At 39.3% G+C, this 27,836-nt stretch overlaps 1 protein-coding gene across 4 annotated transcripts; it reads right to left on the reverse strand.

The window, feature by feature from the left end:
• Positions 1 to 1,679: 1,679 nt before the first annotated feature.
• Positions 1,680 to 27,622, reverse strand: fli1 (Fli-1 proto-oncogene, ETS transcription factor). Of its 4 annotated transcripts, XM_060878293.1 has the most exons (10): positions 27,488 to 27,622; positions 25,269 to 25,355; positions 16,679 to 16,890; positions 16,220 to 16,371; positions 15,221 to 15,424; positions 9,345 to 9,413; positions 3,027 to 3,086; positions 2,702 to 2,764; positions 2,538 to 2,585; positions 1,680 to 2,387 (listed from the first exon to the last, which is right to left on the reverse strand). In XM_060878293.1, exons 2-10 carry the CDS (start codon positions 25,311 to 25,313, stop codon positions 1,858 to 1,860), a joined length of 1,383 nt encoding a protein of 460 aa, XP_060734276.1. In that variant the 5' UTR covers positions 25,314 to 25,355; positions 27,488 to 27,622; the 3' UTR covers positions 1,680 to 1,857. The 4 variants fall into 4 exon arrangements, with proteins under 4 accessions (XP_060734276.1, XP_060734278.1, XP_060734280.1 ...); XM_060878295.1 differs by lacking the exon at positions 9,345 to 9,413; XM_060878297.1 differs by lacking the exons at positions 25,269 to 25,355; positions 27,488 to 27,622 and adding an exon at positions 20,775 to 20,905.
• Positions 27,623 to 27,836: the final 214 nt, after the last annotated feature.

Raw genomic sequence — 27,836 nt, forward strand, 5'->3', positions numbered from 1 at the left:
GTTTTCAATAAGTCGTTTGTGGTATCATTAAAAGAAGAAGAAAAACAAACAAATCAAATACTTTCACCTCATCATGACAAGGCACAGAGCACATTACAAAACAAAAACATTCATAAATTTATTGCCCAAATGTACAGATACAAAACACTAATGCTGTACATACTACCTTCAACACCGGCTTAAAAAAGTTTGCATTTGACCGAGGTCAACTCGTATTCATTCTCTTGATCTTTTAATACTGTCACATATGAAAATAACTCTGCATAATTTATACAGTAAGATGCTTTTAATGCCTAGTTGACCGTTGATTAAAAAATAATAGCAAATAGGTCTGACAAACGCACAGCGTTCGCGAATCTGAGGATCACACTGGTTTCAAACTTTTGTGTTGTTTTAAATGTTAACTTGTTTAATTCATTCAATTTGTATAAGAGGTACTTTGCATAATGTCCACATTCAGCTGTTCAGTGATTTAAGTAGCTTCAGGTAATGACTTCAACTTCATAAAAACAAAGTTACTGTGTTCAGGAACATCATTTTAACATGTAATGACGTTTAAGTAATGTTTGTGAGATGAGCTATAGCTGATTGAATTGTTAATGGCAAATAAGATACAAATACATGTCTAACCTTATAAACACAGTGAGGTACAGCGGTGAAAGTAGAACCACTTTGGGCTGCTTTCGAAAATGAACACTAAGTGGATTAAAAATTGATTGTCTTTTTCACAGGCTGTTTTCACATCAGCACTGACTCTGTGGTTTGGCTTTAAATACTGCACGGTAGTCTTTGACAATGTTTGATTGCTTTTCACAAGACCAACCACGAGCCGTTGGCAGGTGATCATCTTTCGCCTGTGGAGTGCTACATTACAATGAAACTCATAGGAATCTGTCAGCCTTTTATTGACTTTCCGACTTCATAGGAACGTTAATTCTCTGATTGTATTTGCTGATCGACACTTTGGCTAGCCAATAGAATATTCCTGGCAAGACAGAACTGCTGGGAATGTTACTTTTGGGATTGTGGTGACTGACACGGACAAAACTCTGTGCAAACCTACACTTGTTTTCCTCAGCTACGGCCAATGTTTCAGAATTCCAGTTAGTAGGAAGAGTAAGACAGACGGTTGAACCTGAACCTTCCAGTTGCCGTGTATACATATTTTTTTTCATTGCTGCCAGATATCCCTCTTGTGATGCGATTTTGTTAGTTGTAATTAGCTGACTTTTAGAGGGGTCCGTGAACAAAACAGATAGATGACCAGACCCCGTCTTATTGAAGCATCGGAATATTAAAACGATCTGTATTAGCAGAGAATGTTGTCACAGTGTCACAGTGATTCTTGATTTGTCTTTTCATCCATGATCTCTTGTGCTATATTGGTTGTCTAAACTCTAGCATGGCATAGGATGTACCCCAATAATGGGACTGGAGACGTTTCACATTTGCACACCAAGACCATTTACAGCTGTGGAATTTTGGAGGGTTTGTCTCCATATTGGGGAGGTACATGTGTGTCGAGGGGACGCTTTGGCCTATACTTTTTACAGGGGTAGAAAGATGCAAAAACATATGCAAAACAAAAACACACTCTAGACAAACAGACATAAACAAAAACTAAACAGTTACTTGTCCTGTGAATAAGTAGTACTCCATTTTGAAGTGGATCAATGCAACATCCAGTTTTTGGTTCATTCTTCCTCCTTCCTTTTTTCTTTTTTCTTCATCCAGATCCTTGCTTTAGTGAATTTAGCCCTGATTCTCCTTCATTTTTATAAATTGTCATTTTTTTTCTTTTTCAATTTTTGCCCTCCTTTTGAGTGCAGCTTTTGGTTGGCATGTGGCTGACTGGATTTAGTAGTAACTACCCAGGTGTGAGGGCATATGAGTGTTGGGATGTCTGGGCACACTGGCACTGGGGTAGATACCTGCCGTAGGGGAGCTCCAATAAGGGTTAGAAGGGCCAAAAAAATTGGATGACGTGACGGGCATGGAAGGTGGGTGTGGTGGGACGAAGTTGACCTTCTGCTGGTGAGCGTGGTAAGAAGGCACATAGGCCAATTCAGACGGATACTTGTACATGGTAGACTCAGTGGGGTGGGGCTGCAGCGCTTGAGCGATGCCATGGAAGTCAAACTTGTAGGCGTATCGCTTGCCGTGCACCTTGGTCATGATGTTTTTGTCATAGTAGTAGCGCAGCGCACGGCTCAGCTTGTCATAGTTCATGTTGGGCTTGCTCTTGCGCTCTCCCCAGCGCCGCGCGACCTCGTCGGGGTCGGTCATTTTAAACTCGCCGTTTGTGCCTTCCCACGTGATACAGCTAGCGTTGGCGCTGTCGGATAGAAGCTCCAAGAGGAACTGCCACAGTTGGATCTGACCTGAGCCTGGAAATGTATACACAGATACAGACACAGTTAAAAAATGATGCTAGTGCAATCGGTTAGCTGCACCGGAGTGTTGAGCTAGAGACTGATAAAGTAAGCAAATCCTACATTTTGTTTTAGCTACAATAACCAACATTATCTTTTTTTTACCTGGATTGGCAAGACGACTGCTTGTGGGTCCTAAGATCTGATACGGATCTGAGGAACCAAACAAGAAGTATTTTAGGCCACATTTCAGAATTAAGTAGCTTACTTACGTTCTCCATTGGTGCTGCATGATTGTTAATTGTCTGCGTGGATGCAGTTTTTGTTACCTGGCTGAGGCCTGGTTTGTTCAGTGCTCTTAGATACATTCTGTGAGACCACAGTAGGGGAGCCTGGGAGAGAAGATGAGAGGATGAGCTTACACATTGAGTTGAAAACAGAACTAGCAGCTGATCGCATCACTGAAACAGAACTGGTCGCATTAATAAGTGTTTGGAACAGCATTCGAGCGACAAATCCTAGAACTGAATCCTTAATCGTCCGTCCTCCGTTCCAAAGATCACTTCATACAACAAATATTATTTTATGTTATATTCTCCTCCAAAAAAAAAAATTGCAAAAGACTCTAGAAACCCCAGTGTTTCTCTTACTCACCTTTACCACTGTGCATGTTGTTTGACCAGCCTGTCCTCCGTACAGCATCATATGAGGCGTCTGAGGAGAACAGACGTAATTTCAGTTAACTTCTAATACTTTAACTATTTACTGTAAGTGTATTAGATATAATGTGCTCTCTCTCAAATACTAGATGTATAGATAATTAGTTTTTTCCATTAAACACACCGTTTTATTTAACCAGGGCCTTCACATCCCTACTGATAAAATAGATATAATAGTTTAAACTTTCTTATTGAAATGAATGAACGAAGAAGAGAAATCTTTGAGAAGATATATAGCTCTGGCTAAATGTATGTGGTTTTATCTGGCTCGCAGCATGGCCAAAAGACTACCATAAATTATACTTAAGCAGATTTCAGACGAGTGGCCAGATTTTAAAAACACAGAGACACTCAGACAGAAAACCCACAATGAAAGGATTTGCATTGATGCGAATCCTGCTCTTGAAACAATCGGTGATTTTGTGAGATCAAATTTTCCGTTATCGATATTTTCACCAATGTAACAGAAGTAATTAATTTAAGCTATAAATGTTATAGGGTTTCTGTTTTATGGTTTATTTTAAGGCATAACCTGGATATGGGGCAGAAGGGAAATGGAGTGAAGAGGGAAAAAAACAAAACATCAGACAGCAGGAAATCAAGGAGACGCTTGTATATTTCCCATGGATGTTTTAGACAGACATAGCATTCTCATATGTAGTTCTAAAACTGTCTCATTGTGCCTTGAAGCATAATGCTGTTCCTTCTGTCCCGCACGGAAATTAGCCAGCTATCACTGCTAATTATTATCCCCATTCTTCAGACAGTCCGGCTGCCCTTCTGGCCTTAATGATGAAGTGACTGATTGCTTTCGGCATCGAGTTGCATATATTTTGACCAAGACATAGTAGTGAGGCCACAAAAATGTACAAAGACTGATAGCACTCATGCGAAATCTCAGACACGAGACTGTGGATTTGGAAAATTTGGATCTCTGCAATGCATCAATGGCACAGTTGAAGTGTAATAAAATTACAAGCTTTTTTAAAGGGTAATAATCATCCTTCACATCAATCTGAAACAAATTTTATTTATATTTTTTTTTAATTTCTGCAGCGTAAGCGGTATCATAGCGACTCCAGAGCAATTTAACCGTTATCTGTATCTCTCACTCACAAAACTCAAAAACCACACTCAAAAACTCAGACTTGATTGTTACTCCACAAGGATTCGGATAAGGAATGTATATAAATACTGCTCTGCTGGTTAGAATGATCCAGCACTGCCATCTTCTGGAGATCTTACCCCTATCCTGGGTGGGTCTAAAATACATTAACTACTGAAAACAAAGTAAACGTTTGGCTTGGAATGAGTTAACAAAACTAAACGGCCCACTTCTTTCAAAATCACAACACATCTTCAGCCAACATTCCTGAGCAAAAACAAAACTGAGGGATGGTGACCCAGCTTCGGAAGGCTTTCTGAATCTGGCAGACAAGCTGAATAAGCATATACATAAGCATAAACGAGTTATTAAAGAATGTTTCACCCAAAAAATGTATGGCTCCAAGCAAAGATCAAGAAAAAAAAAACTGATGAGCATCAGTTGATGTAATACAGTACTTTTATTTTATTGACATAGACTACCAGTTACGTGTAATGTTGAAACCGACTCAATGTTCCATTGCTGTTTCACAGTAATTATTATTCATCGCTCTTACTAATATTCATTACAGTTCTTTCCTACTCAAGTCTCAATATCCTCGTGTTTATCTTTGTCTCTAGAGTAATCTGGTACAAGTCCTGGTCCAACAGGGGAAAGAAGGACAGAGAGAAGGAGGGAGCGAGTCCTGAGAGAGTTACGTTTCCTGCTTGCTGAGCCTGCACACACAACCTCTCTTTGTTTTCCTGGCCCCCTTTTTCCCTCGCTTTTTTCACCCTCCCAACTGTGAAAAAACACACACCAGTCTACCTCCTTCCAGGAGAAGGCCCACAATCCAGTAGGGAATGAGTAAGGGAGAAAAAGAGAGAGTGAAAGAGAGGGAAAAAGACAAGAGAGCGAGCAGACGAAATACGCCGTCGGAATTTGAAAAGAAAACAGTGGCGGTGGACGTTGCTACTGTCTGATAGGCCCAAGAGTTGGAGGTAGACTTGACTTAAAATATAGCCAAGGAAAGACCAGCAATGATTCCTCGCTAAGCTCTCAAAGCTTGAACACTGGAGAACTGAGAGGTTCCTGCTGCCAATTTACTCCTAATTCAAACAGGATAAAATGTGAGACATCTTGCTCCAGAGAAGGTTGCTTGACATTTTGCACTTAACAGCATTGTAAAAGATAATGAAACAGTCTAAACATGAGCTGCAAATTTCTCACTGTACTTTCCCACTGTGCTCACTTTGTTCATCTCTGCTGTGCTACTCTGGGTGTGGTGGTTCCTCAGAGACCAGACTGCAGTGTGTTGAAAACTTAGTCATTACAAAACTAGCCAGCCATCTAGACTACCACAACTTCACTCAGCACTGTGTAGTCACCAAAAAATGTCCCATATTCACTGTATTACCAATGTTGTGTAACCCTGTATGCTGTCTCGCAGTTCTGAAGAAAGAATTTAAAAATTGTGCACTATTAATAAAGTATTTAAATGACTAACGCAATGATTATCATGAATGACGACTGGAGAAATATGTCATGAGGCCTTTAGGGAATTTAGATCTGATTCACTAAAGCATAATAAGAATGATGCTGGGCAAACTGCTAAACACACACAAACACACACACACACACACACACACACACACACACACACACACACACACACACACACACACACACACACACACACACACACACACACACACACACACACACACACACACACACACACACACACAATGGCCTATAAGCAGATACATATGTGATTTATAATCTTTTGTGTCTGTAACCCATTCATTCAAACCAGAAACACTTAACTTACTGACATCTGTTCTTTTGTATATTTTATACTTTAATTGTACAATGTGTACTCATTTCATTTCATTTTAGATTCTCCTAAAAAAAAAAAAAAAAAAAAAAAAAAAAACATGAAGGAAATAATTCTGTCTATTTTTATACGTTAAATTCTTGAAAGCATAAGAATTTAAATTCTTGTACAATGCTCTAGTTTTCTGTCAAAGGTTGACATTAATGGTTAAACGTTTTCTCCGAGAAGGACGTCAATGACCTTACGTTCATGAAAAAATAAAACAAGTAATAATTCACATTTCTGTTCACAATACATTATGAAATGTATTTACAATACATTATCCTATCCTAATAAAAAAGGACTTCTTTTGTGGAAAAATGTAAAATTTTAGGTTATGCATAGTTATTTTTGTAACTATACTTATTTTTTGTATTAAAGCTAATCAATTGTATCAAAAATGTCACAGCAATTAAATTAGAAAGCATTCATAAAAAAGATTAAAAACAGGAACTCAATTATATCGCCTATTACAGTCATTATTAGTACAAGAGCCTTACGTTATTATTAAATTATTTTTATCCTACTCAGGGTCATGAGGAACCTGGAGCTTATCCCAGAGGACTGAGGTGCCAACTTATCACAGGGCACAATCGCACACATTCTGCCTAACACACATGTCTTTAAACTAGGGGAGGAATCCTGAGTGCCCAGAGGAATAAATCCTTGAAGAATGGGAAGAACATGTAAACTCTGATCACTGGGTGGAGGCAGGAATTAAACCACAAATGCAGAGGTTCGGGGCATCCGCTAAGCCGCCGTAATTAATAATAACAATAATTTCACTGTAGGATACAGATATACAGACGATGCACGATACAATAAATGATGGCTACCATATTCCTATAGGTCAAAGTTCATATGGTCTCTTTGTTACTATCTAATCACCAGTGATGTTTGTACTAATAGCTCTAATGACGGGTTTAGAGAGACCTCAGCATGGTTTAGATAGACTGCGTTTCCTCAGGCACTTATCAAGACAGACACTTTTCTGGACTTAGTGAGATACCACTGCTGTCAGGACCTATAAGATATCAGTGTTATTACAGGCATGAGAAAGCATATCCAGAGGGTATCATAGCCATAACACAAGCTCTTTATTGTGAGATTCATTTCACGGGCAGGTCTACTGTCTTTTGTCATCGGGGTTTGCTTGTCTTTGACGTGAGGCACTCAAAAGTATTTACAATAAGACATTGTACAATAATGGCACTCATGAACTCTCAATACTGATTGGTCAGAAGATGTTCTCTAAAGCCATTACTTTACAGACAGTTCACAAGTTTATATTAATGTACTTATTCGAATGTTTTTTATTTAGCAACTAACACTTATAGTAGACACTTCACATACACAGGTTGCGTGTATTTAGCGAGCAACTTTTTTTTCGCTCTAGAACCAACATTAAATATAACTATAAAATGGCAAATTGCTGTGAAGAAAACTCACTCATTAGATATTTTTTTTGCCAAAATGTACTTTGAATCAAATATCAAATTAGAACACACTCTCAAAATATCCGGTTCAGATATGTTATATCTTTACGCTGGAATATAAACAAGCAAGATTCCTGCATTTTATTTCCAGCTTTAAACAAAGCTCCAAATCTTAAGTCTGGCCCTCATCCTAATCTTAAATATTTACAACCTCTCAAACATTTACTTTGTGCAAATATACAATTTTTTTTTTTTTTTTTTTGAGAAAAACAAAACAGCATCATAGAACATTTCCACCAAAAGAGCATTTTATACTGAGTGACACAATTTAAATCAACAAGCTCCAAACTACATGCAGCACAAATATTAAATGCGGAACCATTAACGATTCTTCTGCTTGTCCTCTATAAAACCCTGTAACGTAATATTTCTAAGTAGAATTCATTAACTCAACTGTTCACAGAGACCTTGACAATGAGGTCAGTCAGGATGCACAACAAACTGATTAACGGTACAATAAATGACTACTGACACAAAACACAAGACTATAATGTATCTGTACTGTGTATGTTTGCTAGATCACTTTGATTCATTTAGACCTGCAATTACAATAATTCTAGGAAAATATATAAAGCCACAAATGTTGATTACAGCCTCTTATTTTCTTAAAGAGCAATAAAAAACTATAATAATAAGAGCAAACTAGCTCCCGCAGCTGCCTTGAAGACACTAATAACCACAAAAAGCATGATGCATACAGACTAAACCGATCCATCGCTCTTCATCAAACCATCACAAAATCTAAAACTAATATTGTACTAAAACTACTAAAGACACTCGAGGGAACACAACAGCCCATTTAATCTAAGCGGTTCTGTGTTGTTATTGTGGTAAAGACTTTCAGCATTCAAAATCACACAAATGCAAACCATTCACTCACATCATATTCTATCCTCTTCTATTGGGGCCTATGACACCTGTCTCTCAAGTCCATATCTGTTCCTGTCATTCAGTCTCTCTCCATCCCTCTCTCTCACCGTTGCCTTTGGGAACCGAGGCACGTGCCTTTTGTCTTGCTAATTCTCCTCTCTGTAAAAGGTCCTCGGCCTGTACTTCACATTCAGGTGGAGGCTGAATGGCAGACTCGACTGCCACGCTTCTTTATTTACAAAGAACAAAAACAGCACCTGCTGAGCGTCCGGGCCTCGGCCATTGTACACGCAATCAGACAGAAAGAGAGACCGAGAGCTCACTGATCGGTTATATCACCCTCTAGTCCTTTAACATCTGCAGGTATTGCTACGGAAATGATTGTCTTTGGGTTCATACTGTAGTTCATGCATTACATTCACCTGTAACTGTTTCTATGAGATATTAATCTAATCTTCGGCTTTGTATATTAAACTGAATACAAATTTATTAATAACAGGAAAGGTGATATTCAGTTCATTCGGATCCTATAAAATCTCCTGAGATTTATATGGTCAATGTGAACTTTTTTTAAATCTGTATACACACACACTCACGCACGCACTCAAGCACACACACACACACAGACACACACACAGACACACACACACACACACACACACACACACACACAAACGCACATCTCAGAACCCCACCCCCACTACTATTTGCCATTTAGTCATCATTTTCAACTCTGTGAGCTTTGCCTTTTATGGTGTTTTGTAGTTGTCACTACATATTAATGATTCAGTTTGGCCTATGAAAAAATGTACACTCAGCTTTAAGAAAAAAAAAAATTGTTAAATAGAGCCAAATGTTATGTTTGTCTTTTGAATGTAAGCTGCCGGGCAAAGAAGCAAAGCAGTAAAGAGTGTCAATTGATCCTACCTTCTTTGGCAGCCAGACGTGGAGACTGGTCAGTGTGAGATGGTGTGGTGTATGATAGTGATGAGCTACCTGCAAGATATAATAGAATAAACTATTAAAAGACATGGACCAAATTCATGACTTTAAAGCCAAACTGTGGAGGGGGCTGGTGAGTTTATTAATGTGTAATAACAGGGTAAGTACTGTGTAATTACTCATAAGTGGGTGTTGCTTTGGGCTTGTTTTCTCAATAAAACAAAACGGTTTTTCACATTTCTAAATTGCATTTCAGACAATTCCTCGCAAGTAATATATCAATCCAAATCCAAGGATTTAAAAAATGTACTCTTATTGATCAGTGTTTTTTTGTATGTGGTATTTGAGCGCCGGCTTTTTTGAATAGCAGAAATGACATAAAAAGCAATAAGATTATATTTGATGATATTGAGGATAAAGTTCGGGTGTTCAAGCAGATGAAGATTCTGAGAACGTGTGTGTCTTACGGGGGGGAGATGAGGAGACTTCACACACATATTTTAACCTCCAGGCCCCTCACCCCAGCACTGTGGACCCCAGAACAGGGCAGCCATTGTGTAGGGTGCGATCCCCATGCAGCAATCAAACACTGCTGCCCCAAAAGAAAAATAAACCCCCACATTGCCGTGGGCAAGACACAGGGAGAGAGAGAGAGAGAGAGAGAGAGAGAGAGAGAGAGAGAGAGAGAGAGAGAGAGAGAGAGAAAGAGAGATAGAGAAATAGATAAAGTGCAACACAGACTGCTGTAAGACCTAAAGACTAATTCAGACTGAAAACATTTCTGTTTTTAGCCTTCTGTCTTCTGTCCATTCACAATTCCCACCACTATGGACTGTGTTACTCAAGTCTAGCAAAATGCTGCTTAATCCTGCTTTTATTATCCTTCCAAATGACACAATTTACTATTCCATCCATTCTGAAATATAATTAAAATGATAATCTACAGTGTTATCCGTGAGGGCATCTGTACTGGGTTTATTCCTGCCTTACGCCCAGTCTTCCTGAGCTGGGCTCAGAATCCACCGTGAAGCTGACCAGGATAAAGCGGTAACTCAATGAATAAACAATCTACAAAATTAAGATTGGATGCAATGTGCATCAGCAGAGCAAAGCTTTTAGACTGTAAATTATTACACAAACAAGGAGAGGTACAATAAACAGAAATAATATGACGGTGTCTGTTCAGTGTGATGCTGTACCATGTTGCATTTTTAAGTGAAAGGTTCTGTAATTACAGCTGGCAAAACAACCAATTTTCCAGCATTTTCACATGGGAATTCTTTAAAAAAAAGAATTCTGTTTTTTACGCCTGTATGGAACTCGTCACGAGCAGCGTCGCAAGCAGTGTGAACATTTACACTATGCACGTTGTTGAGTCCGGTATCAATTCTACTCTACTTGAAAACTACAGAAATACATCATTATCATCATCATCATCATCATCATCATCATCATCATCATCATCATCCTCATCATCATCAGCAGCAGCAGCAGAACCAACTGCTTTTGATCCTATCTATCTATCTATCTATCTATCTATCTATCTATCTATCTATCTATCTATCTATCTATCTATCTATCTATCTGTGTTAGAGATAGAGATAACGTTAACATTTTATTCTGTTTCTGTACTTATGTAAAGCCTCTTTAAGACAATGTAAATTGTTAAATGTGCTATACAAGTAAATTGAATTAAATTGAATTGAATTGAATATGTCATATACATTTCTAAACAAATTAGCTAGTGGGTTCTTCCTTATTTCTTTCAAAACTTTAATCAGCTCCTCTGTCTTTTTGCGGTCAAATCCCAGACAGCCTCGACCATGTTTTATCAGAAACATGATATTTTACTACATACATATATAAAAATGTTCCATTAGAGAACAACATAAAAAAGCTCAGACCTACCGATTTATTTTTTCCCGCTGACACACTAATTGCGGTGAGTATAAAAATACGGATTCAATACAAAATGTGTGCAAAGAATAGACTTTTACTTGGGTTCATCTGTACATAGACTGCTATAGAATTTTCTGGATCTTTTTGAATTCTAGAATTGTTTGCTGTGAGTCTATGCGTATGGACTGTTTCTGGATACTGTCTCTGGAAATCAGTCTCAGTAGTAACTCATCATAACTCCTTAATTATTTTCTTTTCTCTCTTTTTCCTTATTGCTGCTGGGAATCAGTTCTCTTTTGGCACAGTTCTCTAGATTCAGATCGATTTAGGCGCAGCGTTCTGTTGGTATTCGTTTGCACTAACAGATAGATAAAAGAAACATTCACAGTTTTCACAATTTAGCAACAGCTGGTTAATGTAAGTAGGCAGTTCAATATAATTCAACAAGAGAAAGAAATAAAAAAGAAGGAGAGAAAAACCGAGAGAGCAGAAAGCTGCACACATGTTTATGGCTTGTGTAAACTATCAAGGCCTTAGAATGCTGGACACTGGGTTTGTCTCAGCAGTGTGTCCTTCCTGTTACTACCTTCACTGTGGGTGTAATATATGTAATCACACACACACATTCACACACCCTATCTCTGGTGCTCTAACATACACCGTTGTGCCTGCTGATTGTTCTGAGGAAGCCGAGACAATACTAGCGGTTCACCTCCGCTCCACTCTTGGCTGTAATTTAAACAAATTCTCAAATTGTGGCCAAATTGAAAGCACATTGGTGAGTGGGCGGCAATCGCATACAAAAATCTGGATAAGTGACCAACGGCAAAACCGGAATAATGCAGCAACATGCCGCACTACTTTACTCCAATATGCACTAGCAGCCTCCAGCATCAGTGCATGCAGCAATAGATTCAATCTGCTTTCCATGAGATCCAGATTAGAGTCAAGGCCTGGTGATGGAGTCTGTGTTTAGATTTCCTGGACTGCATCTGTTTATGTGAATGTATGCATGCATGTGCACTCTCTTGTGTCTCAATATTTGAATTCATGTGCGTGTCTGCTAAGTATAAAGATGTTTGTGTATGCGCCTGTGTGTATGAGTCAGCAGAGGCAAAGCTGTTCTAGCAGTGTGGCCTGAGGCTGGAGGAGTGGTGACCCTACTCTGCTCTGTTGTGTTTAAACCTAATGGCACGTTGGAATGTTAATCAAACTCTCAATAAACATAACTGAACACGTACACATATGTGTTAAGGATAACTATACAGTGTGCTCTCAGCTCCAGGAGACACCTTACAGACTGTAGTAGCTTAAGCACTTAATGGTGTCTGTGCATATACCAAGGGAACCAGAAAGTTCTGGACAGATTCCTTATTTGTCTGTGACTGTGTTTGTTTGTGTTTCGAGCGGAAAAACGATTAGCTTATGGTCCATATCTCAAGGGTCTGGGAGTCAGACACACCCTGGCAAATACACACACATACACACACTCACAGCCATGTGTACACTATCAATAGCGATCTTGAATCACACTAGAACATACCTACAAGCAACACAATGTAACAGTGTACACACACTTGAACAGACAATGTCACTAACTTCTCTGTGCCTCAAGGAAGTAAATTAAGGCAAAAGAGAGCTTTGGCACAGGGTAATCGCTCTTATTCACATCGGTTTTTTTTTGCTCAGGACTGCAGCCAAGGCAATTCAAATTGCCGAGCGGAGGATTCGCAACCATTTCTTCACCTTCCAAAGTACACAAGGCAAAATCAAAAGCAGTTTCAGGCAGATCCACAATGGCCCACGCTTAAGCTAAGGATCAGTCCTGCAGCAACCGTCCTTAATGAAAACTCCAAACGGCAGGATCTCCTGAGAAGGGAAAAAAGCATCCTGAGAATGCTCTGCCCTGCAGCTCACAATGCCTCCGTTATGCTCGATCCGTACGCAGGCCCTTGGCTCGGCTAGCCGCACAAACTGTTGACACCCACGAAATTAAGTTCCCATTACCTCACACTGCTCAGTCTATTGGCCCGTTTTATTTTTATTTTTTTTATTTCTTTTTTTTTTTTAGAATGGCTGCTTTTAAGCACCAGGACTCCACCCGCCTTGGAGCTGAGCTGCTGTCATAATGTTGGGATGGGCCAGCTGTTTCTCTCATCCCATTTTGGGCCAACACCACTGGGGCCTGACCTTTTGGAGGATGCTCAGCTAACCCTCAGGATGCGCTGCCTTTTTTTTTTTTTTTTTTTTTTAAACCAATCTATGCCCTGTGCTTTTATCTGAACTTGGAACGATCAGATTGAACGGATTTGGACATCAAGCGAGTTTGTCAACGTGGTCCAGATGACATCCCACACACAGATGCACCACCCCTGCAACGTGCTGCTTATAGATTACATCGACCAATTGGGGTTGGGGGTAAAAGCCACAAAAGGAACTCTGCCAAAACATGGAGAGCTATAATGTAAGAAAGCCCTTGGAAGAGGAATGAGGCAGACTGCCTCCATTGTAAATTAGGGATAAACTTTCTCGTGCAGTCCAGAGCCTTGCCTCGCCTGGCAGGCTCCGGAGGCCATGCACCTGGGTCTCGTCTAGGCCTGCCCATGGCTGAGGGCACACAGAAGGGGAGTAAATTTGGTTGGGATAGTTATCAAAATTCTTCATGGTCGTGGCAGTTCTGCCAAGCAAAACGTGGCTGTCCTGAGGAGTTATGGGGATGAGAACAGCCAGGAATGGACACTCTCTGAGTTGAAAACTATTAAATGGAAGAACAGAGCTCTGACTGCATGGTTGAACGTGTTAAATCAATCTTTTATGTATTATCCACTAGACAGAAGTTAAGAGAAAGCTGCCTAGTTGTGGCAAAAACATCGCCCCCCCATTCAAATCGTAGTACCTCATCGTGTAGAAAAGAAATTCATTAAGCCTTAATAAGGGATAGCAAATTCTTTTCAGATTGCAATTGATAGACCATATTGAATAACGTCATTATTACGGCTAAATTTTGTGTATTGCTATTTCTTCGTCCAACAACTCAACTCACTGCCAAATGCTGTACAATTATGACTCTATTACTTTTTTTTTAGTTTGGTTTCTCAACACCTCATTAATTCTTACTTGCTTTGCCTTAAATGTGTCTTGGGACTATTTTCAATAATTTGACTATGAGAAAACGATTTAGCAGGTGACAGTGTTGTAAATTGACATCAGTGTCTATGCCCTGGCCACAAGTCAAACAATGTGTTTAGCCTCTATTCTGGCAGAAATATGAACTGAATCAGGACATTTGATATTACCATATGATTTACTTTGCTTTTCTATCAGCGCTGTTTTCTATCAGTAATGTGCTCCTGAGTTCAAAGCAGCACTTTAATGTTCAGGCCTCTATTGTATTTCAAGTGGTTAGCGATTTCAGATGGCAGGCATTATATTTGACTACAAGCCCTGTCATACTCGCTCAGAAATGACACCATATCAGCTAATGCCCAATATGCTGAACCGGATAACCTAAACTCTATTACTTTGTGTTTCAAAGGGATCGCAATAAATATTATTCAACATAAATAAGAAAAATACATTTCATACGTTTCTTTGGATTTGGTGCTGTTATAATCAAAGACTCAACCAAGGGTTCAAACTCTGCTCATCCAAAATATCCTTTCCACACACTTGTTACCATTGACTTTACATTTCTGCACCTGTATACTATCATGATTTCTGTGTTCCCTTTTGATTCCTAAGGTTTCTTCTTTTTCCTCATGTTATCTCAAGGAGCTTGTCCTTGACATCATCACCTCTGGTTTGCTCATTAAATCTACATCCAGATTTCTCTTTGTGGCAAAATTGCATTCTAAATCTAATTTAAATGGAAAAAAAAAGAGAACACGCTGCGAGTCTCTACAGGTAGACAGGTAGCGTCATCATTAATCAGAAGAAGTAGAAAAGCAGAGAAGCCCACTTACTTTCCCTGAGGTAATTAAGATGTGAGAGCAGGACTTCAGCATTATACACAGTGGTGAGTCTCAGGAAATCCTCTTTGCTCATCTTACACAGTTCCTTGCCATCCGTGTTCTGGAACATGGCTGTGTCGATTTCTAGAAGGCCGTACTCTTTTACAGCCCAGTCCAGCCACTGCCGTACATGATCCGGGGACCACAGAGAAGGATCTGGAAAAGAGTGTCTTCAGCTTGTTAGTCAATGATACTGGCTATGTATAATTAAATGTTTTTTTTTACTCTATTTTCACCCAAATATCCCAGCCAGGAAGGGTGCACATGATTCCTCCATGAGATGAATCTTTTCAAGCTGCTGCTGATGTTACAGTAGGTTACGATACAGCTGAACATGCTTAAGGAACAGTACTAACTGCACTGCTGTGCATACTTGAGGTCACACCACTCATGGATGGTTGTAGCGTCCATTCATCCTGTTGCACCACTTCAAAGCCATTACATATTACAGATTTTTAGGTGACTTACACACTAAGTGGTCTGGCATAGTTTTGTTTGTGTGTGTGTGTGTGTTTGTGTGTGTGTGTGTTTCAGCTCTTAGAAAGAAAGTCAAAATCCTTCTATAACCAATTAAGCTGGACATTTTACTAGATATATCAACCTGATCTGCAATTGGTTGCATAAATGTAGCTTTGATCTTTGTATTTCTTAAAATCTGGATAAAAAAAACAAATAATGCAGCTCCAGAAAATGGATGAATGAATATTAATGCCAGAGTCGTGTTTTTATGTCTGCCAGTTCTGCGGTCGTGCCTTTCAGCCATAGCCGTATGCTCGTGTGCACGTACTTGAGGCTTTATCACACAGCACCATGAAGTGCCGATTCATGCTCTAACCTCAGAATCAGATCCTCATCATCCAAGGAACAACATATACACTCTGTACATTTCATGCAGACTTATAAAAAAAAAGTCATTGAAATCCAGGCATGCTTTCTGTGACGTTGATGTACCTGCTGGAACTATGACTCTCCTCTCGTTGGTGGTCATGTTAGGGGGCGGGGCACTCTTCTCATCCATGTAGCCTCCGTAACCCATCTGCGACGTGTCTGAGCTGCTCACCAGCTTATTGCATTTCCCCACGCTGCAGTCCACAGGGGATTCTCTGAAAATATGAGTGTGACATGCTTAATAGGAAAATACTTCATCATAATAACGTCATATAAAGTTACTCAAGCTTTGACTGGATGTGTCTTTAAATCGAAACTTAATTACACTAGACTAGTGATTGTGAGTTACGGTCCCAGTACCAATAAGTCATCACTTTTCATTGAAAAAGTTTAAATGGGCGTTGCGTTTGAGAAAGAAATACATGTCCCTGACTTCGTTATTAACGCCGGAAATGGCGCTTACTAAAAACTAGATTGTATGAAGAATTTGATGAACCATTTTTTTCTGATTCAAATCCACACCTGGTTCCGTTGAGGTGGTCGTATTCGCGTTTTACGTTAATGCGGGCCGGCTGATTGATCCACTCCTGTTGAGGCTGTATGGGATTAATCTTGTGCTGCTGTCCGTAATCCTGTGTGCTAGATGCTGTCATGTCTGTTTTGGGTAGAGGGGCAGCAGATGCGTAGGGAGGCTCAAATAGAGACTGGTCTTCACTCACCACTGATAGCGCCTCCTGGAGGAAGCAACATGAACATGATCATGAATTAGATTCAGTGGCTTTATGAATAGGAGTAGATTATGTTCAAACACACAGCGGTAAAGCCTGCCTCATATTTCTGCAGGACATAGAAAAATTAATCATTTCAATATGTTTCAATCATCACAAAGCCAATGTATTACTGAAAGGACAACTTAAAAAAAAAAAGTCAATCATTTTTTCAGAATGTTCAAACGGTTTTCTAAAGTGCTCAGAAACAGATTTGGGAGAATGTCAATATCAAGCCAGGATTTCAAACTAAAAAAAAAAAAATCTATTACAGAATGTAATCTTGCCTCTTTGTCCTGTTCATGACTGAAACACAAGCGGGTTGGAAAGTCAAAACAGATCCACGGTAACTAGTCGGAGGTCGCTTCTACATTTAACCTCATTGCAGGAGCTCAGCTGGGGTGATGTAACTTTATTAAAGAAAACAAACGGAGTAGACAGGCCTCTCCAGAGACTTACGGCGTCTACATGAGTGGGTGCTCATAGTGCTTTCATTCTGCCCATCAACATTATTGTAAATAACACTCTTTATTCAGTCATACAGAAACGTTCATGTTTCATTCACATCTTTTAGTGGCTCCCCCTCCATTTCCTCTCCTTTTTTCTATTTTTCTTTTTTCTAAACTTTGTTCACTGTGTGAGCCAACACAATAGAACACATTTCCTTCAGCTCCATTCAAACACTTGCCAAGACCTGCACCTGTTAATGTTGAGCCTTTGCACTGTAGATACTCACTGTATATTCTAAATAAAAATAATTATAAAAAAATAAATAAGGAACAAGACAATTAACGAATCCCACTAATATTTTACATCTGTGAGTGATATCTTTGCTATCACACTGAATGGGCTAAGCTCAATGTAACCAACCCAAAGCCCAGATCAGAACAGTTTGCTGCGATTACTTCAGAGTAGTCGTCTCACATAATCAGCCTGCCTCTATCGAGAAGTCGTCTTTTTCTCATTGGCTTTTTCAGCTTCTTGTCAGGCGCCATAATTTTGACTGGCAAAGCCGATGCAGCATCTGTGGACACTATCAGAGAGACCAACAGCAGTGGAGCTGGTGAAGGATAAGTATGACACAGTGAAAGAATGCTATGATGGTGCCAGATAAGGACCATTCTGACTGCTGTGCACTACTTATGCTGAGACATATCAGACTGCACCATATAATTCATGATTGGCAGTCAGGCTTTCCCAAGATTACAGAGGGGTTTTAAAAATAGGAAAATCTAATTCTACACACATACACACACACGCACACACACACGTACCAATGGCAAAATGCAGCATTCCTACATTTATACAGACGGGTGATCTCAACAAGGCTGGGGCATGGAACCAAGGTTTTCATTACAACAGGGTTAAAATGCTCACAAAAGTGGTGTTTTCTTCAGACCATAAATTAGCTATGCCTACATAGCTCACTTCATCCACGCAGAACCACAGGCCTGCTCTTTAGAAATGGACTGCAAGGAGCACCCACAGCATTTCTTTTCACAACTGGAGACTCAGACAGGAAGAAAAAAAAGGTTTGAATTTTCACCCAAGACTGACAGTCTGGGTAATTCCTGTGTCTGAGAAGAGCTTAAGTGTGGGATACCTCTGGACTCTGAAGCCAGATGCATCATGACATTAGACTGGGATGGGCTTGTTCCCATTCTGTGCTATGCAAGGTGGTGATACAGTGTGCGTTCCAGTCTTTTGTTTAAGAAGGGAAAGGAAACCTGACAGGAAACCAGATTGTGTAGAACAGGAAACCCCCATTGGCAGAGACGCCTTCCTTATGATGGGTCATGGTGTATATGCCTACAGTTAATACTCAATCAAACATGGTGCAGCAAAAAGGGCAAATATATTTTACTTCAGATGAATTACTCAAATGCTCTTAATAATAATAATAATAATAATAATAATAATAATAATAATAATAATAATAATACTTACAATCAACATAATTATTACCATCATTTAGTTTCATTGTACAGAACACTGTACAGTTTAGACATTTCATTTGCATGCAAAAAAATGACCAGAAACTTTTCTACATGCTTCATAAAAAAAATAAGATTTAAGAGACAAAATATAAAAGGTCAAATCTCTAGATTTTCACACACCCATCACACACATTTACCACACCCAAAGCCACTAATATGACCACAATGAGGGGAAATCAAACAGCACACGTAGATACACTTTCCTGATTCTTCTCTCCTCTTAATTGCAAACCTGAATACAGTTAAAGCACCTAGAAGTAACGCAGCTTATTTACCCTTTGCGTCATTTTACCCAGCGGTGCTTTCTGTAGAAAGAATTTTTTTAACTACTTAAAAAAATAATAATAATAAAATAAAAAGCAACTTACATCATTTTGTTTAAATGATTTATACTGAATACGTGTATTAAAAACGAAACCTGGTATCGGCATTATAATAAATCTGTTATTAGAATATCTAAAAGTGCAATTAAATTAAAATATAGAAATTATAGAAAGCAATAAACTAAAAAAAAAAAAAAAATTTCATTTATTCATTTCGTTTGACCTTTGTTCTTTACTGCCACCTATTAAGAAGGGGTAATATGTAAATAGGAATATTTTACTTCTGTTCAGTTCAAACCAAAACACAACGAAGAAAGCAGTCTTTAGTTTCTCTAATTAATAATATATTAATTAAAACCATCTGTGCGCGCTGGCTGTAGTGGGTGGGCTCGCTGTTGGAGCCCGGGCTCTGCGCCACATATGGAACCTCCGCTTTATGATTTATACAAAACACTAACGGCGCAATACCACACAACCTCCACACAAGCTCATCAGGCAATTAAACACCAAAGCATCGCGAATTATCTGCCAATCCATGCTGTATTAGCATTGGAATATATAAATATATTTAAACAAAAAAGGTCCCGGTTTTATTACGTCCCAGATGTGCGTCTATAAACTTTTTTTTTTTTTTTTTGCGTGTGCGTGTATGGATTCCATCTGAATGTCGCCGAATGTGTCCACCTCCTAACCCATGTGCGTTTTTTTCTTCTCTCCAACAAGATTTTGGAGAAAAGGAAAAGGAAACTTGAATGAGGAAAGCCGTAGGAAATCTGGCCGTCTGCTTTCGGGGACGTTACGCAGAAGTTTTGCGAGCTCTCGGAATGAAAGGAGAGTACGCACCCGGAGCAACCAGCGCACAAACCCCGCCATCCACCGGCCTTACCTTAATAGTTCCGTCCATTTTGTGTAAGGTCCAGTCGAACCCGACAACATTCCATACATGACACGCGCCTGAACGACTTCCAAGCCCCGGTACGCGGCGGAGACACTTTAACCCGATGGGGTTTTGCTTTTTCCCCCCTCTACATTTGGGAAATGAAGTCACTGCGCTCGAGAAGGGAAGCCGTCTGTGTGTGTGTGTGTATGTGTGTGTGTGTGTGTGTGTGTGTGTGCGCGTGTCACTGCTAGCCCTGCCTTCATCGCGGCCCCCGAAAAGCAGGATACTTGTCCCGAGGAGATAAGACGCGAACACAATAGAGTTTCTTTCCTCTGCTAAATGTTTTTGGCTGGGAAATATTTACGGGATGGACGCCAGCTCTTTATGTGTGACGCATTTTTAAGCAACACATCAGTCTCAGTGGGAAAAAAAACTTGTTATTGTAATAATCCCAAAACTGGATTATATATAGATTGCATGGAGACTTCAATACTTTTTTTTTTTTTTTTTTATAATTGCCACTCAAAAGGTTCTTAGAGATCCATTCACTCTGATGCACAGACCTTAATGTAGCAGAAATCCACATTGCATGCAGTTAGTTGAACACCTATCTTTTCACTTTCCGCAGATATCAACAGAAAAAGTGACTACCTGCGCTCGCGTATAGTGCTTTCTTCCCCTCAGTTCTCTGAGCTGTGCAGTGTCTCCCCGAGATGTCCAGAGATTTAGAGAAATCCCACAAACCCTAGGAGGCGGCGCGCCGCTCGGACCCGTCACTGCCGCGGTCTGCACTGCACGTGCGCGCGCGCGGAGGCGACTGCAAATCCAACTGCTCTGCGTATTTCTACACGAACTGCACACGCACGCAGGATGAATGATAGCAGACTTGGATCAGTTCTTTTCATTTCTAACTTTATTATTGTGTCTCTGGTAGATCGGTTAAACGATGCCATATGACTAAATGGCTGTGTGGTATGTGGTGATATTCTGAAAGTCAGTATATTACTATGGTATGTTAATATACCAGCTAAATTATATTACATAAAGTTAAAAAAGAACACGAACGGTGCAATGTGTAGGCTATATTGTTAAGTTTTTTTTTTCTTTTCATTTTATCAATTACACCAATTTAATGCCGATCGGATTTAACACACTGAGTATGCGCAATTCGTGACCAGACCCCGGACCTCCAGACCCCTTCACCCCCCCATCCCCAACCAAACAGCATGCCCGAGGGAGCAAGCCCGAGTCTGAGTCAAACGGCCTGTCTGCTCGCGACTTGGGGGTCTTGGGGGAAGGGGAGAGCTCCCCTCGAGACAAGCACATCTGGATCCTGCTAGGGGTCAAGGCTTTCCTCTGCCCCGGGGGCCTGCGCAGCTCGCCCTAATTAAGGGAGACACCTTGTTTAACCATTTAAAGTCGAGGCGCCTTCAACTTTCAGCGAACAAAACAGCACTGTTCCTACTTTTATTCTGATAAACCACCTTTTTATCCAAACCCATTTCTTTTTTGGCAAACATCAGTTTCCTTTGGTGTAAAGCCAGAAAGACCTATAGTATTTTGCCCAGATCCATCTTTTTTTTTTTCTATAAACCATAACTCCTAGACTGACAGATAGCACGTAATTGTGACAGATTTTTGTAGCCAGGATGGAAACTGTCACTATTGTAAGTATCAGATGAATGAAACATGCCTCTGTGCAGTGTTCAGCAATCTTTTAATTAAAACCAATAAGAAATGTTCTGCCAGACAGTCTTTAATAAAAAAAAGAACAAAAGCAGGAACGGTCCCTCTCTACAGTTGCAGTAAAAAAAAAAAAAAAAAAATACCTTTCCTAGACTCTGGGGTGATATTCTTATCTTTTGTACCATTAAGCAGCATACTCATATGAAGATAATGCACCTTTAAAAAGATTCAAAGTACATAAATGTACCGTAATTAGTATAGAAGTAGTTTATTAAAACACAGATAGACTAATAACTCACTCAACTGGTTACAGAACTAATAAACTATACGTCCAATTAAATTTTTTTTAATAAAACAGGCCAATTGAAATATAAATAACACTACACGAACAGCAATTTTTTTTGTATTTTTAATATTTGAGGTAATATAAAATACGTAATCATGCACTAAGCTTTAAAAAAATGCATGTCGGATTATTTCACCCTTGTGAAAAATACTTATTAATTTTAAAGTATAAAACAAATTTGGATTTTAATCTATAAACAAGTATAATCACATTATGTAGTCCAGCTTTAAATTTGTTGGGCATTTCTCCCAGCATGCCACTTGCTCAGCAGTAACAAACATGCTTTGTGGCCCAGTAAACAGATGCACGTTCGTTTACATAGAATGGAGCAAAACATCTGGAGCAGCACCACAGCCTGACAGCCAGCCATTCCCTCCAACCACAAACTGGGGGAAGAAGTGCTGCTCTGTGCCATTGGAAAAGCACTGAATTGGGAGGGATCTGTCGATCAGGTTTGCAGTTTGGAACTGGTTACTCTAGACACCCACAAACACTAAGAACATGACCTCGAGACTATAAGCATGCAGGAATCTCTGTATGAGAAACTAATTGCTTTTCTTTATAGCCTATAACTATCTAATAATATAATGACCTTTCCTTTATCGTCTTTTTTTTCTTCTTTGCCATCTTTTATTTATTCAAATAAGCACGCTATAGCACAAATTAAATGTACTGAAGTTCTTGATTCCGAATAATTACTTCTAAAAGCAGCTCTGACAATAGATCCAGGTGTAACTCAATTCATAGTTTTATATATTACTGCACTCATTATACAGTAACTAAATATCAGACCCTCCACTCAACATAAGGCTGATAATGAATCTAAAAAAAATGAAATAAAAAACATGGTATTTAAAAAATAAAAACACACAGATCTGTGTATGTGATATTTGTGTGTATGGCGATGTTTGTTCAACATTTATGGAAGGAGTCACCAGTTTCACTGCTTTGTAACAGTTCTGTAAGTTTTCCAATGTGAATGTCAGAGGACTTTACAGTATGTCTTCTCAGTTACATGACAAAGTGATGAGGAAGAGACAGTTTACAGCTGCTATACTACAAGTGATTACAGAAATGAACTTGTCTTACAAGCATTCCAAAACATTAAAACCTGACTATAGATGGATAAAACATAAGCCATGTTGTTTATTAATAAAGAAAAATGGTAAATGGTCCCAATTCACCATGGAATAAAAGGAATGAAATATTACTGCCTGCATCCCACAACTCAATCCTGGGGTTTAATTCTTTACCTATTTATTTAGGGTGATTACAAAATGCATTTTTATTATAGTATTCTCTCTGCAGGCAGAAAGAGAGAGAGAGAGAGACAGAGAGAGAGGGAGACAGAGAGAGGCTCTGAATTAAGTTTTTTGTGACAAAGGTTTCAGCTATATTATCTTAACCGTGACGCTACCCCTGAGGATCGAGTTTCTCAGATTGTTCATTAGGCTTCAAACTTCTAGTCTCATGCAAAGACAGAGAGAAATAGTGAAAGAGAGAGAAAGAGAGAAAGAGAGGGGAGAGAGAGAGAGAGATAGAGAGAGACAGAGAGATAGAGAGAGAGAGAGAGAGAGAGAGAGAGAGAGAGAGTTCAGACTGCTGCACATAAGCGCAAACTGTCTGGCCCCCTTGCTTGGGGCTATAATTAATTTGAGATTTATTTTTATTGGAAAGCTCAAGTCTCGCCTGGCCTTAACCAAACAAAACCGCAGTTACGCAGTGGCTTCGCTCGAGTGGAGTCGAATATTTCTTTAACACTGGTCTTCAACCGCGCCTGGGCCACATTCGCATCGGTGCAGACCTGTACAGCTCAGACTTCAACTGGTATAGAGCTACGTAATGTGTCAGCAAAGCTCTCTGCGTGTACAAAATACAGAAGTACTGAAGTGCCTAAAAAAACTTTTCACTTAGGCTAATAATCATAGCCTACATGATCAAGAATGGGGGTGTGTCACAAGGATTAAACGTGATTAACATATTTAATTTCAAATAAACTGCTTTCAATTTCTTAAATTGTCTCTATGCATCTTTACTCATAGCTCAGTTCTGCTTTAAAGGACTGATCTAATGGCATCCTATTAGCTAGTGTTTATACAGGCCCTTCTTTCAGTGCTATTTGTTATTAAGTCTGAAAGGGGGAAAGCTGGATTAAGAAAGTAGAAATTTTCCTCCAACATTTCAGTTTCTCAAACAAATGGCGGACTGTTCGTGGCACTCTGGCCTTCCACGCACTGTGAAAAGGAGCAACACAAACGTGGCGTCTGCATGAAAAGGTCCCTTATGCAAAGGGGGCAATAAGTCTTCGTACCATAACAAGTGGGACCTGGAAAGTATGCTGATTGTAAAGATATAATGAATGACTTTGCCAGGCCCGATATTTCATTTTCATGGTGCACGTGAGCGCCCAGAGGCTTTTTGATATATGAGGCTTATTGCGTGCTATAGTGCTACTTTTGTCATAAATACAACTTTGGAAATGGCAGTGTGCCTTGCTGTACCTCGGGGAATAAACAACAGCACGGTAATCTTTTAGGAATGCATTTACCAAATACCCATGTTTTTTAAGATATTGACTATAGGTTAAATAATGGCTTTGGTTTGAAACAATAAATAAATAAATAAATAATATAAAGGTCTGCAGGAGTGCATGATACTGTACATAAACAGCAGCACTTCCAGGAGAATTCTCAGGCAGGTTTCATCTCTAAATACTATTTCTACAAACAGGGCCTTCATTTCATCAGAGTTTGTGGCTTTTGCAGTGTGACAGCCAGATGTGTTCCATTGGCGATGTTTGCATCTTCAGAGGACCAGGGGGGTGAAAACCCACATTGTGTCAAATAGAATAACATTACAATAAATGACCTAAGAATAGGTCAGACCCTCTCCTTTTCAGTCAGTGGAATAACAAAACATCCTTCAGTGTCAACATGAACAAAAGCCCTGCACTCTAACATTGGTGTGCAGGTGGAGCTGATGGTTTGTTGGACAGAGCCCAAAGCACATCATTCAATAAAGCTGCATTCAATACATAACTCCCATAAAACACACTGCTTACAATATACATAAAATCAGTATATGTACTTTTTACAAGTGCCATAATGTCTTACCTTGACATATGATGAAGTGTCAGGGACAGTCTGAAACATTGTCATTGGACAAAGGGCCAAAAATGGGTGACTTTCCCTTCACAGCCCCTGAGGAGATATATAATAATAATAATAATAATAATAATAATAATAATAATAATAATAATAATAATAATAATAATAATAATCTTTATTAAATTGTATTTGCATAGTCTAATAGCAGTAGGCAATAATAAAAATAAAAATAAAATAATAATTTCCCCTTTGCTATATGTTGAAAAGAATCTGTTAGAAAACTGCTGGATATTTCTAGACTTTATTAAGCATGAATTTATTTCTCTCCTCTGATATCCTGCTGCGTTGCTCCTTAAGGAGAGCTATGGAATGGCTTTTCCTGTAGTCATGACGGACATCATTTAAATATTATCAGCTTTGTGGGTGACAGTGGGATATAAAACCCCCAGCAACTACCTTGTGCTCTTTTCTGTTCAAAATCGATTTAAAGGAAAATAATAATAAAACGGGAACCACAGGTTTATTTAGTAAGTGGGCTTAAACTTTTATTATTATTATTATTATTATTATTATTATTATTATTATTATTATTCTAGTAACATTTCTTAGCAATAACTAGGACTAGTCATTAAAACTATTTTCTAATTTCAGTAAATAAGTCAGATGTAAAACAGAGAGGCCCTTCCTCCCTTGGCCTTCCTCCTGCACATGTTGAAACACTTTTTGCTCTAATAAGTGCAGCTTATAAAGTCCCGGGTGAAAGGGCAGCTCGGGGCCGGTGGCTTCTGCGTTGCCTTCAGCGCGCAATTACTATTAAACCCAGTACATCAGTACAGGGACACAAAGCAAACAACAGGAAACTGTCCGCACAATAACACCATCTAAATTTCATTTTAAAGGGAAACCTATACATCAGCAATATAAACAGCTGGCAGACGTTACAGGCAGAACGGGTTAGATGTGATGGGGAGCAGAGTTTAGTGAGGAGACACTTTCTAATGGAAATGATGACTGGAATGATGACCGTGCATGCGGAAATAACCCAGACGAATTTTAGGCTAATGCAAACAAATCTAAATCTAGGCCCAAAGAAAAAAGAAGTTTCAATTAATGTAAATAAATAGGACGTCGGTTTAAAGAAGTCGAGAAGTTTAAAAAATAGATTATAAATAGAACACACACACACACACAAGAAATAAAAAAACCATCAATCAATGGGGAAGTGGATTAAACAAATAAGAAACAAACAAACAAACAAAAGCTGAGCTATTTATTTATTTAGTCAGTTCCCAAAACAGAAAGCAAACTTACGAGCAAACAAACAATCAAACAAGCAAACAAACAAGCAAACAAACAATAACCGGCCTATTTATTTATTATTATTATTTATTTATTTATTTAGTCAGTTCCCAAAACAGAAAGCAAACTAACGAGCAAACAAACAATCAAACAAACAAACAAACAAACAAACAATAACTGGCCTATTTATTTATTTATTTAGTCAGTTCATAAAACAGAAAGCAAACAAACAAACTAACAAACAAACAAACCAATATTTGGGCATAACTGGCTCTGTAATGCCAAACTCTAAATTCTATACACTAACATCACTAGGATGCCTCATTATATGTACTACAGACAGTCTAGCTGACACAGAAGAATATGTTAATGTGTAAAAGTCCATCCGATTTCACTGCACGTAATAAACCGATTCTGATAGCTGAGCGCGCGCCTGAAGCTGAGCGCGTAATACACGACTGAACGTTGGTATAAAGCGCCCTGTTTATTCCTGCAGAGGACCTCAGACTCGCCTCATAAACTCTCCCAACTGCGTTTCTCTCATTCCTAAACGAGCAGTGAATTCCGCATCTGCAGCCAATTACGCGACCCGAAGCTCTGCACGACTGTTAAACGACTCCACCGGCTTTTTCCTTGCACACGCACTGTGCACGAACCCGGGAGCCTCTAACGTTCCACACTCGGTGTCCCTCGTGTTATTCATCACGTACCCGACCTGCGGGATTCTCTGTCAGCACGTGCGCGTGCTCAGCACCACCGGACACGCAGAACGCATTGCATCATATAAATGACATTTATTTCATTAGTAAACGATTCTCTAAATAAGACTCTGAACAAATCATCAGTGCGCACCAGACCTGCACGAATAATATGACGCATTTAGTAACGCAATATTTGTTTTGTTTTTTTTGTTTTTTTCTACTCACCCGTCGTTACTCTAATCACTCGCTTTAATTATCCTCCAAATGGAAAATAATTAGTCCCTTCTGCGCGAGCGCTTTTGCCATTGATGACAGTAGTTACATGTGAGGAGGCGCGTGAGCAGAAGAGCGCGTATGAACGGAGAGGCTCCTGCGCGCTGCTGACCAATCAGGGCCGAGGAGGGGGGAACGCGCGCTTCCCTTGAGCCTCTATAGACCGCTGAACCGTGAAAAAAGGGAACTCAGAGTGCAATTGGAACAGTACCATAAAAACATAACGCCTCGGTGTTTATCTCCTCAGAACTGAGGCCTTAGATACTGTCTCTCACATTGCATAAATTGCACATCTTTTGTA

Source organism: Tachysurus vachellii, chromosome 9, assembly GCF_030014155.1.
Source record: "Tachysurus vachellii isolate PV-2020 chromosome 9, HZAU_Pvac_v1, whole genome shotgun sequence".
NCBI lineage: Eukaryota > Metazoa > Chordata > Actinopteri > Siluriformes > Bagridae > Tachysurus > Tachysurus vachellii.